The sequence below is a fragment of the Quercus suber genome, unplaced genomic scaffold, assembly GCF_002906115.3.
Source record: "Quercus suber isolate HL8 unplaced genomic scaffold, Cork oak 2.0 scaffold_622, whole genome shotgun sequence".
Classification (NCBI taxonomy): domain Eukaryota; kingdom Viridiplantae; phylum Streptophyta; class Magnoliopsida; order Fagales; family Fagaceae; genus Quercus; species Quercus suber.
Window position 1 is genome coordinate 9,485 of NW_027070065.1, and position 15,958 is coordinate 25,442.

At 34.0% G+C, this 15,958-nt stretch overlaps 2 protein-coding genes across 2 annotated transcripts; both read right to left on the reverse strand.

Moving 5' to 3' along the window:
• Positions 1-2,331: 2,331 nt before the first annotated feature.
• On the reverse strand, positions 2,332-2,814 carry LOC112030854 (uncharacterized protein PHLOEM PROTEIN 2-LIKE A4). Its single transcript, XM_065765329.1, has one exon. It carries the CDS (start codon positions 2,812-2,814, stop codon positions 2,332-2,334), a length of 483 nt encoding a protein of 160 aa, XP_065621401.1.
• Positions 2,815-5,912: 3,098 nt separating this feature from the next.
• Positions 5,913-11,464, reverse strand: LOC112016908 (ABC transporter G family member 36). Its single transcript, XM_065765359.1, has 15 exons — positions 11,148-11,464; positions 10,813-11,022; positions 10,508-10,592; positions 10,195-10,354; positions 10,036-10,112; positions 9,891-9,944; positions 9,568-9,658; positions 8,937-9,238; positions 7,946-8,541; positions 7,677-7,837; positions 7,339-7,448; positions 6,959-7,112; positions 6,687-6,842; positions 6,494-6,651; positions 5,913-6,335 (listed from the first exon to the last, which is right to left on the reverse strand). Exons 1-15 carry the CDS (start codon positions 11,462-11,464, stop codon positions 5,913-5,915), a joined length of 3,054 nt encoding a protein of 1,017 aa, XP_065621431.1.
• Between the last annotated feature and the right edge of the window lie 4,494 nt (positions 11,465-15,958).

Consider the following 15,958-nt stretch of genomic DNA (forward strand, 5'->3'; position numbering starts at 1 on the left):
CGTCTAAATATTCTGGTTGAACTAATGTCTTATATGTTTAATAACTCAAACAAACATCTCCACTCAAAAAAAAAAAAAAAAAAAAAAAAAAAAAAAAAAAAAAACATCAATTTCACTACTTCAATTTTAGTGTCTAAATTAATACAAAAATTGCCTTCCAAAAAGATAAGGATAGATACTAATTTCCTATAATTGTTGACACCCCATTTTGCAACCCGCATTTAACCTCAAATGAAGGGTAAAAGGGTATTTTCACCTTGGAAATATGCATCTTGATTCTGGCCATTAGATCCTTAATCTCATTTCACCAAAATGATCTTGATGTTGTAACGATCAAATTGACTGGTCATAAGCCATAATCGGACCACCAGATTGAAAGTTATCATCAAATCAAGTTTTAATGGTTGAGATGCACTATCACAAATTGAGTTCAACTATATGTGATTATGAATAATTGATTTCAATTGGTAACAAATGTAATCAATTAGAGATCAATGATGTGTCATAATTTGATTGGTTAGAACTATATTTTATGGTGAGGTTGCATACACCTAATTAATTAGATAGTTAAACATTAATTATTCAATGAGTAATTTGTATAATTATCTTTTAATTAGAGTAAATTTGGAACCAATTATGTCTGAAATGGGAGTGATTGGAGCCGTTTAATGTTAATTGGGAGCTAATTTGGGACCTATTAATATTAATTGTGCTGAAACCATTTTCTAACAAATGACATCTGCTCACTATTTCATCAATATCTCTCAGAATATTTTAAATCTGTGACTGAGGTTAATTTTCCCAGAAACTAGACATCTAGGGCTTCAATTTTGAGTACAAGAACGAGCCAATTTCGATCAGAATTGAGTCAGATATGATTTTTCGAAATTAGCTCTACAAGCTGTTATAGTAGCTACGGGAAAACCGAATTTTGGCTTGCTCCTCACTCCCACCAATCTTTCCATTTAATGCACCAGATACTCCCCAAGGCTAAAATGAGATCTAGGTTCTTGATTTTTTGTCAACCTTCATTAAATGGTCTTCCATTCATATTTTCTCCACCACTACTATATAAACCCTCTTCTCATTCATTCCAAGACACAAAAAAAACTTTTTCTCTTCTCCTCTCTTGAGTTCTAGTGAAGTTGAGTAGTATTGTCATATCTTGATCTTCTTGAGACTCAAGGTATTAAGTGAGACTCACTCTTCCTCTCCTAACTCTTCTTTTCCTCCACCCTTAGGGTCTCTACCAAGAGTCCCCTCCTCCACCATGTGGATATTGCATGAAGGTATAATTCCTTTCTTTAACTGTTTTTTGTGTTGTCATGATGAGAATTTAAGATTAAAGCATGATAATAATCATTTAAATTCTTTTGAATATGTTTGAATGTTCTTAATTATTCTTATATGTTCTTCACATGTTTTTGGTTGTTCATCACATGTTCATGCATGACACTAGTTTTGATCTTAAATTCACATCAAAAACATGAAAAATATGTTTGTTTAATAGTTTTTTTAAATTCTTGAATTTAGGATATCACCATCCACACACATTCACTAGAATTTATTTTTCAATCCAAATGCAATGCTTAATAAATTGAATTAGGGTTTATCACATACATACACATTAAATTCAACATGCAAATTGATTGACATATTGGATGATATGATATGAATGTTGGCCACCATAGTCTAGAAGACCAGTTTCACCAGGTAAGGTGGGTGTCTAACACCTTCTCACCTTGTAACATAGCCTCCAAACTTAGATCAAGGCTTAGCAGATCGAATACTTATCTTTGTAATTTTCAATTTTTAGATTGTAACTAGGAAACAAATCCATGTACTTTATCTTAAAGTGTATCTAGGACCAAAGCCATGTAACTTTCCTATGATCAATGTAAGTTCAATTGAAAATTAATAAAATGAGGAATTTTTCAATTTTGGTTTTCTTATTTATTTCAATAATTAAATAAGTAGCGACTTCATTGTAAAACTCTTAATCTAAAGAGGAAAATATAATCAGTCAAATCTCCAGTTTGAGAGTAACACGACTCCACCCATTTACGTGGGTTTGGCCCAACATCACAAAAACGGACCGGGGGCGCGGCCTCTCACAATAATCTATCAATAAAATTAATCATAACCCATCTTAATCAAAACTAATTTATTTAAATCAATAAAACATATCCCTTAAGAATTTGATGAATGAGTAACAGTTCGCTTAAATTAATGAATATATATAATTTGATTTGCTTATTTATTACACATACGACCACACATTTTTGTTTTGGATACATGTATAAAGCTTACCATCCAAGTGTAATGTTCCTACTACTTCTTCGGTCGAATGATAGCACATTTTAGAACAAGCCCACACTTCCAATCTGAAGAAAACTCCCCCAGTTGGAATGAAATCTCTCCAACATTTTCTGGTGTCATTTTAAACTCACCCACCTGGATCTCAAACCATTTCCCTATAGGTTTTTCTTCTAAATTTTCATCGTGAGTTACTTTTTTTGAATGTGGGAGAATGAGGGTAAGAGTCACTGAGTAATTCCACATATTACATTCACACCAATCTTCATCTAGCATCTTCACGACAAACACAACTTCGTAAACTGTCCCTGGTGAGAGATCAATTGTCCGAATTTCTCCTTTAATTTCTAACCAACATACTCCTAATAGCACAGCAACTTCAATGTCTTCAGAATATTCGTCACTGCAAGACCAGGTAAGATTTAAATTGTCACTAATCACCATTAGGAACCAAATGAAAAATGTGCTAGAACTACAAATATCCCCGTAAATCCCCATTAATCTTCGTTCCTGGAGTAAATAAGAAGCTTCAAAATTACGCCCTATTGCCTCTCATACCATAAGTTTTATTGATTTGATTTGATTTTTTTTTTTTTTAATGGATATTGGTTTGAATGTTAATAAGTAACTTTAAATGTAAATTATATAACATGAATTTCTTCTTTGAAAAAGAAAAACCTTACCAAATGTCTTCCTCTTTGGTCCATTCCCAATAATCTGAATTTTCAATCCAAGTGATATGAAGTTTACGGGTAAACACTATGAAGCAATTCTTGTTTAACATCTTGTCAACATAATACATCTGTCGTAGGATGAATAGGAACATGAAAAGCAATAGTAAAATGGGGAAGCAAAAAACAACTATAGCATCAACAGTGACAGGGTTAACTTTGCCATTTACAAGAGAGGGAGACGTGAATCCAAAAATCATAATAACATTAGCTCATAGCCGTTAATTAAATTCGATCCAATTCACACACATATATATACTGAAAATCTAACACACTCTCGCTCCGAACTATATTATTATAATAAAAATATTACAAATTTTACAATATAACCTTTATAAACTAGTGTGATAATTTTTCTCAAAAAAAAAAAAAAAAAAAAAAAAAAAAAAAAAAAAAACCTAATGTGTAATGAATATGATTAATGGATTTAACAAACATAATAGATGAACGTTAGAATTAATTTTTATTGGGTGACACATCAGTTTGAAAAGGTTAGGTAGAAAATTTATAATACCCTAGCATCACAAATAATAATACTAAATAATGGATAATGTTTAGCTACAATATTGGTTGTAGCCTAAGGTTACAATCTTACTTAATATCATTAACATTACTATATATTTCAAAAATCTATCTGCTGGATTGTATGTTCTTTACGCTCTTAATACACGTGTCAAATTTTTTGTCAATTGAATATTATTTACTATATAATCTATAAGATTATATTTTATGTATAATTTTAAACTACAAAAGCTTGCAATTTAAACAACTTATTGATGACATACCTATTGATCTTTAATTTTCTAAAAATTTTACAAGTATGGAGAATATAAGAAGAAAATGTAATCCAATCCAATAAAAAGATTTTGAGTAAGATTGTAACTTTAAGGTACAACAAATTTTGTAGATAAATTTTGTCCCTAAATAATTGTTCTAGTAATTCTTTTCTCTTTCTATACTATGGGGGAAAATTCAATCATTTCAAAGTCACGAAGTAAGACCAAGGTTTCATGGAGATCTCATCCAAAAATTTTGAGGTAACTAATATTTACCGATATTTGATAGCTTTTATACACGGCCACTAAAAATGGGGACAAAACACATTCACAAAAAATTACTTAGCCTAGAATAAGGATCTATTTGGGAACAGCTTATTTAGCTGAAACTGGAAATTTTTTGCTGAAAGTACTGTATAAAAAAAATAAATAAATAAAAGAAGCTAAAAGCTAGCTAAATAGTACAATAAGACTTATGGATAGTACCAAGAAGTGCAATGAGACCTATGAATAGTACCAAAAAGAAACTAAAAACTCAAATAAGCTAAAGCTTGCATCACATCTCAAACGAGCTTTAAAAGCAATTCTTCTCGCACATACAGTATTTGCACAGGCAGTGTCATAAGTTCTAAACTAAGCAAAGCATAGCAATAAAACAGCACATAAGAAACAATGGGAAAAGTAAACAAACCACACTAAACACCAAGATGTGTTTAGGAAGAGGAAAACCCAAACACTAGGTGAAAAAACTTCTCCCTCATCCGCCTGTTGGAACTCTTTACTAGAATGAATAGTTGCAATACATGAATGACTATAAACCATCCAACCCTATATTTCCTTGTGTTCTTGAGCCTTGTGAGCTCTAGCTAGCAACCAACTTCCCAAGTCTTTTCTTCATCTAGCTTACTAGAGAACCTCCATTGAAGCACCAATAGAAACACCACCAATAGAGATTAGATTTGAATGTGGCTTTTCAAGTTTCCATGAACCTTCACTCACTCACAAGGTCTGTGTGTATAGGTAAGATGAGGGAATACAAAATCCCAATCAAAGATTGAAGGGGATGGAAAGGAGAGTATGGAGTATTTTTTTTCTCAAAATTAAAGTTCTCTCTTTTCTTACAATCAATATTGGCCTCTCTTGGATGTCTCTCTTTAGAACTAGGGTTAGTTAAGACCTTTATCAGAGACCTTACCACACATCACAGCTGTGAGGGTGTATGCTGGCATATACACTAGTCAGGAATGTCCAGAGAGCAGAGTACAAAGATCATGCAACTTGCAACCTTGTCACAGCTTGGGGTCGTGAGTTGGTCGTGACTTGCCCAGTCAACACTTTGATCTAAACATCCTACCACATGTGTCTCGCAGGCTATCTAAGTCACTTTCAGGTTGCCTTGAGGTCACGAGACCACTGTGAATGTAGCTTTCTAAAGTAGAAGTTGAGGCTCAAGTACATCTACCCCAAACTAAAATTAAGTCCCAGAAAGATACATTAAAAAGGAAAATAAATTACATACAGATTTATCACTAAATAAAGCCAACAAATATAGACTTCTCAAGTTAGAACTCCAAGGAGAGACATAATTGATGGGCATGGGTTCTATAGGTTTGAGGCAAAATAGATTGGGACTTTAATGGTTTTAGTGATTAGTGGTGCAAGGGTGCTAGGGTTTTGGAGGCTTTGAGTTTAGATGGTTTCATGATTAATGGTAGTTTGTGCCTTTGTGGTATGATATTTTCAACGGTGATGTGTTGTGGGTATCAGTGTGGATGGTAGCTGGGCAATGGCACTCAGATGTTTTGGTTTAGATACAACTAGAATTGTGTGCATGGGATCAATGCACAAGTGAATGGTGAATGGCTGGCAACTGATTTCAATAATAAATGATGATTTTGGCGTTGGAAAAAGTTTGGTTCCAAATATGTTTGGTGTTGTTTTGTTCCAACCTATTATGAGGAAACTAAAGAGACCATGTGTAGTTTTGGTACTTTTTTAATGAGCATTGACCTGTTTAAATGATAATATGGATAGTTTTATAAATCGTCACATAATGAGTTCGAAAATATATTTCCAAACATGTTTGGAACTAAAATTTTTCCTTTAAAGTTTGTTCAATGGGTTCTTTTGGGTGATGGGTGATTGTTTCAANTGCTATTGACATAATCTTGATTCTTACCATTTTTTCTTTATCGTTGACTTCTTTAGGGAGTCGGAGGAAAGCTGAGTAGATCAAGGACTCTTTCACTGTGACTTGAGGGGAGTGAATGTCTGTCTGCTCACAGTAACCAGAAATTCTTGCAAATGTTTCCTGCTTCTTGTGAAACCCAGAAATTCTTATATCACCTTCAATGTAGCCCCCTGTTTTTCGCCCTGCAAGAACATCCATCAATGTTGTCTTTCCAGCCCCACTGACTCCCATCAAAGCAGTCAGGACTCCAGGTCTAAATGCTCCAGTCACTTCCTGAAGCAACTGTAGCCTATCCCCTTTCACACCTTGATCCCTCATTTCCTGTACATTAAGAGTCATTCAGGTAGTTAAATACTTAAATTAGATACTGTAAGTGATGTCCTAATACATACTAGAATAAAAATAACACCTTATAGAGAATTTACAAGTTAAACTTGAGAATACTAATGAGATATAGAACAAGAAGAATATATTCTTACTGAGGGCATGTCCACATAGTAGTTTACACTGTCAAAGGACATGGTTAGAGGTGTAAAAGGAAGAATCATTCCTCTCTTTGAAGCAACCTCATCTGCAGCCATACTGCTAGGTTCCTTGGTATTGGACTCACCACTTGTTTCAAGGCATTGCATTTCTCCTGAAGATTTTAATTATATGTCAGAAACTCATGGCGTTGATTGAAATTGGGAGCAAGGTTAAAGTTCTTACTCATCTGGTTTTCATTGATGGACCTATTAGATTGCAGTTTTGGTTTTCCCTTTGTTTCTCCCATGCTGGATTGCTCACTTCCTAGTTCTTCAGAAATAATTGGTTGTGGCTTTCCGAGAGCTATCAACATGAAATTTGAACATGTTAAGTTAAACTATGAGCAAAGAGGCATACATATTCTACCTAGAATGAAATTAAGAGGATAAAGTTAAGTCTTAAAAGGTTCTTAAACTTACGATTCAGGTACATGAGTGAGAAGGTAAATAAGATGTTGAAAAGGATGGTGAAAGCCAAGAGAGCTGTTACCCCAATCCAATACCAGTAATTGTGGTGGGGAACATCAAAGTTGTTCAACACTGCCACACCCAACTTTGTAATATTGTTTGAAGCCTGCAATGAAATGGCAACAATTTAATCAGTAAGTTTTCTTTCAGTTTTGTGATTTAAAAGCGATGTGCTGAAGTTGTATTTTGTCTTCTGAATCTTGAAATAAAATCCATATGTATGGTCATATACTATTTTTCCTTTGTTATTTTCACAATTGCACTTTAGTGCCCTTTTACCATGCAACTTATTTAACAAGGAATATTTTGTGATAATTGTTTGAATGACATACCAGTTTGTCCATCCACCTAGGAGAAAGCATCTCATTGACAGTTAAGGCATTGAAACCATACGATAGAGGTGAAACCCAGTGGCCCCATGACCACCATACAGGAATACGCCCTGTTGCATTCATTGCAGCATTATGTTAATTCATTAAACCAGCATGTACACTTGTTTCAGCTAAGCTAGTAGATTTGCTTTTCCACTCAACAATTTGTATTTTAAACCAGACTGTAAAAATGCAATCTTTAGTAAAGCATAATTACATTAAAAAAATGAATGCTCCAATCTATGTCAAAAGGCTCAACCTACAGTTTATCATCATGAAATAGCTGAGAAAAGACAAACCTTTTGGAAGGATGAAACCTCCAAGCAGGAACAAGAGTAGCAGAGAAAGTGCTCCCCCTGTATGAGCAATGATCATAGTCCTACACAACCCAGCCATGAGCCTAAATAGCCCAGCAGCCATTTGTTGGATCAGAAAAACTACCAGTAGTTGCTTGAAGAACCTGGAGAAAAAGAAAAGGTACATATCAAACAATTTTCCCACCGACATAATTATCATTTATGCTAAAGTATTTTAAGCACATATCATGATATTCTGTAGTTCAGCTTACCTGCTAGCTTCTGGTGCGTATCCAATTGTATAATATGTCACGACTGTCCAAGCTATAGACTCTAAAACTGACATGGGAACATGAATCAAGAAATTTGGGATGGTGAAAGCCCATGCAGGGTAAAATAAGAGATCCCTTTGCTTGTAAAACACTGGAAGCCTCATAATAGCTAAAGAGAGCTCAGCAAAACCATTGAACATGTTGACAATCATGGCAAATATAATTGCAGCAACATATAGGGACCCATCATCATATGTTTTATCCAGTGTAGTCCTCAAGAACACAGTTGATGCAATGACTGCGACAACTATAATTTGAACAGTCTTGAAGACATAAACAGGTGCAGTCCTCTTGATCAAGAGCCACTCCCTATCAATAGAGGCTTTAAGGAGCTGCATTTTTGGGATCGAGTATTTTGAGAAAGCAAGAGCTGCTCCATGGCTTTCTAACTTGTCATTCGAGATCAAAAGCGTATTCTGAAGCTGTGCACCAACGTGGAAAGCCTTAAACTGGCTTGCAAATTCAGTAACAGATATGTAATTGTATGGCCTGTTCCTATCTGCCCAGTATTGCTCTTGATCCTTCTTTGATGTAACCTGCAACAAAAATGCACAGCATATTAAAGCATTAGATTGAACGGATTTTAGCTTTTTTACACAAATATGTGGCATATTCATTATCTATTAGCAATTATCATAGGGACACTGATTTCAAGTCGATGCCAAGAGAATCATTAAGCTTAGACAATTATATTGTTTGCCTTCCTAATTACTCTGTAGCTACTACATGGTGCAGCAATGTAGCCAAGTTGCAAACAGTAAATGATTATGGTAGGTATTGGTAGAAATGATTCAAAATAAGCCTATTGACCAAACAGTGAGTTCCACTTCATAGTACAGAGATATTTGGTTATAATTATCACTTCTAGTTAAATGTTTAACGCAGCCAAGTGAATTTTTCATGTTGCCATATATTGCGTCTCTGTAGTTACCTCTTGCAAAAAATCAGCAGTGCCCTTTCTTTCAGGGCACTCGAACCCACAGCTCTCAAAGAATTCCAGTACATGCTCTCTCGGTCCCTGATAAATGATCTGACCCTCTGATAGGAGAATAATGTCGTCAAAGAGATCGAATGTCTCAGGATCAGGTTGCAGGAGGGACATCAAGAAGGTGGTCTCAGTAAGGTGCGCAATCTGCTGCATGCATTTCACAATTTGAAATGTAGTGGAGCTGTCTAGGCCAGTTGATATCTCATCCATGAAAAGTGTTCTTGTTGGTCCAACAACTATCTCCCCTGGGCATTAACCAACATCAAGGCAATTAAGGACTCCAATTTCAATTTTTGGACTTATTAACCATTTAATCATGTAAGTAACAGGTTTCACAACAGCATATATATTATTTTGAAGATCTTGCTTTTGTTTAACAACAATATATGCTGTTCAGTGCTAAATAAATAAAATATCTTATAGGATTTGTTATGGGTTTTGTAAATCACATGATTTAGAATCAAATTTGATTATGCATGGTTAAAATTTGTTCAGATCAACATTTTCTTGAAATATTAAAAAAAATGAAAGTGGAAAATAACTTCATGTCCAATGTCAGATAAGGAAAATTAACCTGTTGTTACTCGCTTCCTTTGTCCACCAGAAATTCCCCTTTTCATCTCATCTCCAACTAGTGTGTCCTTACATATTTCAAGCCCCAGGAGCTGTTCCATACAACAATTTACATTGCTTTAGTTAAGATATGCAACAACTCAAAAGATGATCAACTATAAATACCCATAGACGTGCTCATTTAAGAAGGTAGTTTTCAAAGTGAATACAAATGCATATATAATTTATTGAGAATTTTCAAAGTTCACTGTTTTGGTGAAACCAAAACTTGACAATTATAATAGAAGGAAGTCTACAATCTCAAAAATTAACCCTCATACTTACCTTGAGAGTGTAATCAGTAATTAGACTGCTTTCAGCTCCCCCCATTGCAACTGCCTGGACACCAACAAATAAAATAAACCCAGAAATTAAATAAAATTATACATTTAACATTTTGGTTAATTGGTTTTGAACAATTTTCTACTACCTTCATGAAAAGATCAACTTCGGCTTCAGGGAAAATTCCCTCATTCTTCTGCCTCCATGAAAGCTCAGTTAGTAGATCTAAATTAGTATAACATGGATTAGTTTTGAAATAAATTTTTTTATTATTAAAGGTAATTACAATATAAGTCAATTTGATTACCGTATCTGTTCCCAACTCCTTGGAACCTTGCTGAATAATCTAAGGTTTCTTTAACAGTAAGATCACCCAAGTGAACATCATATTGGCTAATGTAGGCAGATGTCTTCCTTGGCACAAACTCATCAAGCCTATGACCATTGTAAGTGACTTGTCCTTGTACCTAATCCACAAAAAAATGATGTTTACATTCATCACTATTGTTACTAGCTAGGTTTAATTGATTGATCAAAGCAGTAGCATAAAATTAAGGGCTTGACCAACTGGATAATAAAATTGAAGTGATCTAAAACAAATTAAGGTTCTGATAACTTACTTTCAAGTTTGAGTCTAACTTTCCTGCTAGTGCCAACAAAAGGGTAGTCTTTCCAGATGAAGGAGGGCCTAACAAGAGGGTCATCCTGCAACAAAAAAATAAATCAAGAAATTTTACAAAAAAAGTTAATGCTTTTAAAACAGCATGAAAATGTTCATTGGAATTGTGTCAGGAGCTTGATACATCATACATATACATATATATATATATATATTTTTTTTTTTCACATCTTTACACCATACCACTATAAAGAATCAATCTTGAAACCATTCTTGATGTAGATTTTGTTACATTATATTACGTACCTTGATGGTTTTATGATCCCATACACATCTTTAAGTATTGTGAGCTTTCTTTTCTCAGCCAATCTGATTCCACACAACCCAAGAGCCGATTCTGCGATGTTTCTTGCCGTGTTCAAGAGAGTTGGAAGAGCCCTGGTGCCGATATAGCAATCGGCTTCTATATGTAGATGGTTGAATCTAACTTCTACTGTTGGTAGTCGGATCCCAACTCTGCATCAGAAGATTTGATAATGAATTCATGGACAACAAATTTCACAATCAGCAAGAACAAGACAGCAACAAGAACATGCAGATACAAGGAAAAAAAAAGCAAAATATTGTTGACTCAAACTTACTCATCAATACGAGCTCTTAGTTTCTTTAAGAATTTCTCATTATCTTCCTCGGGAACCTTGAAATTCCTCTGAATGAACTCTTCTCTGTCATTGGCATCAAGATTTCGAACATCCACCACTTTGTTCACTATCTTGGCCTCATCGTTCTGATCACCCTCCACAGCATATTGCAATATACTAGTTCTCAAGCGATCGTAGGTGGGAAGGTTTTGTATGATGGTAGCCCATGCTAAAGCCGCCTCCTCATCTTCTCTTCTTGATGATCTTGAAGGACTTGGAAAAGGGTTCTGCACATCCGCGTTCACTATCTCGCTCATTTTGTTCTATATCTCTTCAATGCCCTCACTAGTGAGAGAGAGAGAGAGAGAGAGAGAGAGAGAGGAAATTCTACTTTTGATGTGAATATTGTGCCATGCAAACGAATATATATATATATATATGTGTGTGTGTGTATGTGTGTGTGTGTGTGTGTGTGTGTGTTGAAGTGGAAGTGAGACTCATTTGAAGCAGGAGTTCCGAGAGCATTATGAGCGTGTAAGAGTGAGGCGGCGGGACATGCAAAGATAGTGATACGCACAAAAACATATATTATTATGTATATTATAAATTTATAATATACATAATATATACATGATCACGTAAGTATTTTTTTTTTTGGTATTAATTTTAACGTAAAAAAAAAAAAATCTAATATCAATCTAGCTAATAAATATAAATTCTTTTTGTTGTTATCTTTTTATCCTATAATTTCTAAGTTGATTAAAAACTTTAATTTGATTACAATTCAAACTCTTTATCCAATCTCTTCCTTTACTTTTTTATTCTTTGGATAAACACTAAAATTTAATATAGAATTATGATTAACGTTTATGTAAAGTTCTAACTAATTGATACACATGAGGCCTAGACCTACGTTAATTGATATAGATGACACATTTTTATCTAAAAAATTTCAAATTAGGTGCATGAGATGTTTTTAAAAAAAATTGTAAATAAATCATCTTTAGATAACTTTAAAAAATAAGTTACATTGAGTTTTACTTCTTCTTCGTTAGATAACTTTAAAATTCTAAACTGATTATAACTTAAAAAAAAAATCTATCCTATTTCCTTATTAGCATCATTCACGTTTACTTACTTATTTATTTATTTTAATTATTGCTAACGTTCATGTCATTGTTGTCAACATTTTTTTTTTTTTTTTTTCATTCAATCTATATGACATTTTCATTCTGATGACCCTCCACAGCATATTGCAATATACTAGTTCTCAAGCGATCGTAGGTGGGAAGGTTTTGTATGACGGTAGCCCATGCTAAAGCCTCCTCATCTTCTCTTCTTGATGATCTTGAAGGACTTGCAAAAAGGTTCTGCAGTTCACTATCTCGCTCATTTTGTTCTATATCTCTTCAATGCCCTCACAACTCACAAGTCCCTAAAAACCTTTCTTTAAATATCTAACACTCTTATTGAACTTTCACAGAGAGAGAGAGAGAGAGAGAGAGAGAGGAAATTCTACTTTTGATGTGACTATTGTGCAATGCAAACGAATATATATATATATGTGTGTGTGTGTGTGTGTGTGTGTGTGTGTATTGAAGTGGAAGTGAGACTTATTTGAAGCAGGAGTTCCGAGAGCATTATGAGCGTGTAAAAGTGAGGCAGCGGGACATGCAAAGATAGTGATACGCACAAAAACATATATTATGTATATTATAATATACATAATATATACATAAATTATGTATTTATAATGCAATTTTGCTTCTAGAATAATACTTCATTAAGATGTATTCGGATCTACTAATCAAATAATTCCTAAAAAAAAAAAAAAAAAAAATTCTACTAATCTAATCACAGTCATTTGTCACAGTAATTTATGAAGATTACGTAGTAAAATTATAATATCTCTAGCATTATCATTAAAATTCTACCCATTAGATAATTTTATTACTGGTGAATTTTTTTTAGAAGAATAACGTATGGTGAAATTTGATTGGCCTTTTTATTATTTTTTTGGGTGGTTATGGGCACATTTTAGGCTGTCCATAGGGTTTTTATTTCTTCATGACTGGTCTAATGTCGAATAATCTAATTTATGCATAATCTTTGCAATTCTATTTTTTTTTTCTAGCTTTCAAAATTTTAATTGAATGGGCTTCGGGCTAGTATGATATGAATTCATTGTTTAAAAAAAAAAAAAAAGCTTTCATGACTGTGCCATGCCATCCCTCATCTATTTGATGCATAGTCTCTATAATTCTATTTTTTTTCCCTTTCATTTTTTTAATTGGATGGGTTAGTGCAGGTTAGTATGATGTAGGAGTTTGATGCATATATAAGATGTATGATGATGACATAACATGGTACGGGGTGATGACATGACTCGAGTGCCATGTGGCTCTTGCGTGGAGTACTTTTGTCCTAACTGGCTATATGTTACAAGAGGCCACCCAAATCTAATGGTTAAATTTCACATCATATGATTATTATTGTAACTAAATCCACATGTATCAAGTTTGTTATAATATTTGACAATGAGAAGGAAAATTTGTTCACAACACATCCACCGATCACATGCTAAATTTTAGAAAGAATGGTGTTTATTACATACATTTGTACACAATTGTATGCATAAGTAAAATGTGCATTAATGAAATTGTGATTTTAAGTCACTATTTCCAAGTTGAAAATTGTGACTTTAAGGCTACGTTTGGTTCAATGTAAATCGAATTCCAAGTGTAAAATGAATGCAGGGGTAAATGAATTCCCATAAGAAAAATAAAATCTGGGTGTTTGGTTCTACAATGGAAAATAATCCAGAAAACGTTTTTTGATATTTGGTAACATTCTGACAATGCTATTTTCCTACAAATGTTTCACATTTTCTAAGCTATTTTCCCAGTTTCGAAACAAATTTCATAATAGAAAATTTCAATATATAAACTTAAAACAAACAAACAAAAATCAAAACAAAACCAAACAAAAATCAAAACAAAACATTTGTTAAACTCAAAAACTCAGTCAAACGGAGAGAGGGAGGAAGAGAGAGTTATCGACAATTGAGGGAAAGGGAGAGGTAGATCGAGAAAGAGAGAGATCGGGCATGGGTGGGTCATGGGTGCGATCTTGCTGGTGCTAGGGTGCGATCTCAGTGGTGTTTCAGGTGGCGTGATCTCGGTGGTGCTTCAGGCGGCACGATCTTGCAAGTGTTGGGGTGCGATCTCGGCGATGCTTTAGGTGGTGCGATTTCGTCGGTGTTGGGGTGCGACGAGACCCGTGCGATTTGGGGTTGGGGGCGGTGGTGCTTTAGGTGGCGTGATCTCTTCTTGCTCTTTCTCTCTCTCTTCTATTTTCCAAGTTTGGAAATCATTTAAAGGTAAAATAAAAGCTGAAATGGTTTTACGGGTGATGAGCTTATTTTACAGTCAACGGGGAATTCAATTTCTGTTTGACCCAATTTTCTGTAGCTACCAAACATACAGGCTGGTGTAAAATGATTTCTTAAAATCATTTTTAGGTGAAACAAATGCAGCCTAAGTCACAATTCTAATGCATATTTTGTATGCGTACGGCTGTGTACAAGGGTGTGTGTAACAAGTAACAACTATCCTATATAAAGAAGTTAGTAGGAACTCATGCATGGCCTTCCATGTCCACTATCTCATAGTTAGTAGTAGAAGGTTAAGTGTAAAATTTAACATTCTTTGCAAAAAGGTAAGCTCTTTATCAAATGACTATATTTCCTTAAGCTAGTGAAAATTGACTTTTTAGGATTAAATTATTTCAAAATTAAATAAAAATGGTTATGGGTATAGCATGGTTAATTGTTTATGCCTTGTTATTTCAGTTATTATATATATATGCGTATAAAAGCAGAAATTTTGCAACCAATCACAAAGCGCCACATGCTGTTTAGTGGGTCCTATTGACATTATTTAGAGACCAATAGAAATATTCAAAGTGTTTCTAAATAAAAATTGTAAAGAATACTCAAGGGCCAATCACACATCGACACGTGTTGATATTTAATTTAAAATGACATGAGCAGTCAAATTAAATACTACCATGTGTATTTTAAATTAGAATACTATGACTAATCATATAATGCCATGTGTCCCTTGGAGAACAAGATATAAAGTCCTTCCATTCAAATCATGACACTTGTCACTAATGTGAGCCAATCACGTGCCTCCAAATCTCTTTAAGACTCTTATAAATACAGACCCTTCTCAGTCTTGTAGAGGGGTATTCAGAAACATTCAGAGGTCTTGAAACTCTGTCGGAATCAAGCTCCAAAACCTTCAAGAACTTCACGTTTGAAGACGAATAAAATTCAAAGAAAATTCATTCAAATTATCCTTCTAGATCTAAAAGTTTGTTAAAATCAAGCTCAAAAACCTCCATAAAAGCCAAGAAACTACAAATTAGTGAAGCTCTACGAATCCAAGCCTTTAAAACCCCAAGGAACTTCCACTACAAATCTTCAAAGACAAAGAACATTCAAAGAACATTCATACAAATCATTCTTCCAAGTTTCAAATTTTTATTGGAATCAAGCTTCAAAGTCTCCAAAAACTTCAAAGACTTTGATCCATCGAAACTTTAACGGATTCAAGTTTTGAAGTCTCGAAGAACTTCCACCACAAATCTTCAAAGATCAAGAACATTTGAAGAACACACGATGAATGAGAAATATCTAACAAACATACAGCCAGAGATTCATTGCAATTTCTTTCCAAAGACCTTTCAATCCACTTCCCAATCTAAGTGGAGGACATGTTAAGTTCGAGTCAAGACTACATCGATGC

Coding starts and splice junctions, on each gene's coding strand:
- LOC112030854 (XM_065765329.1), bottom strand. CDS start 2,814: ATGGGGATTTACGGGGATATTTGTAGTTCTAGCACATTTTTCATTTGG.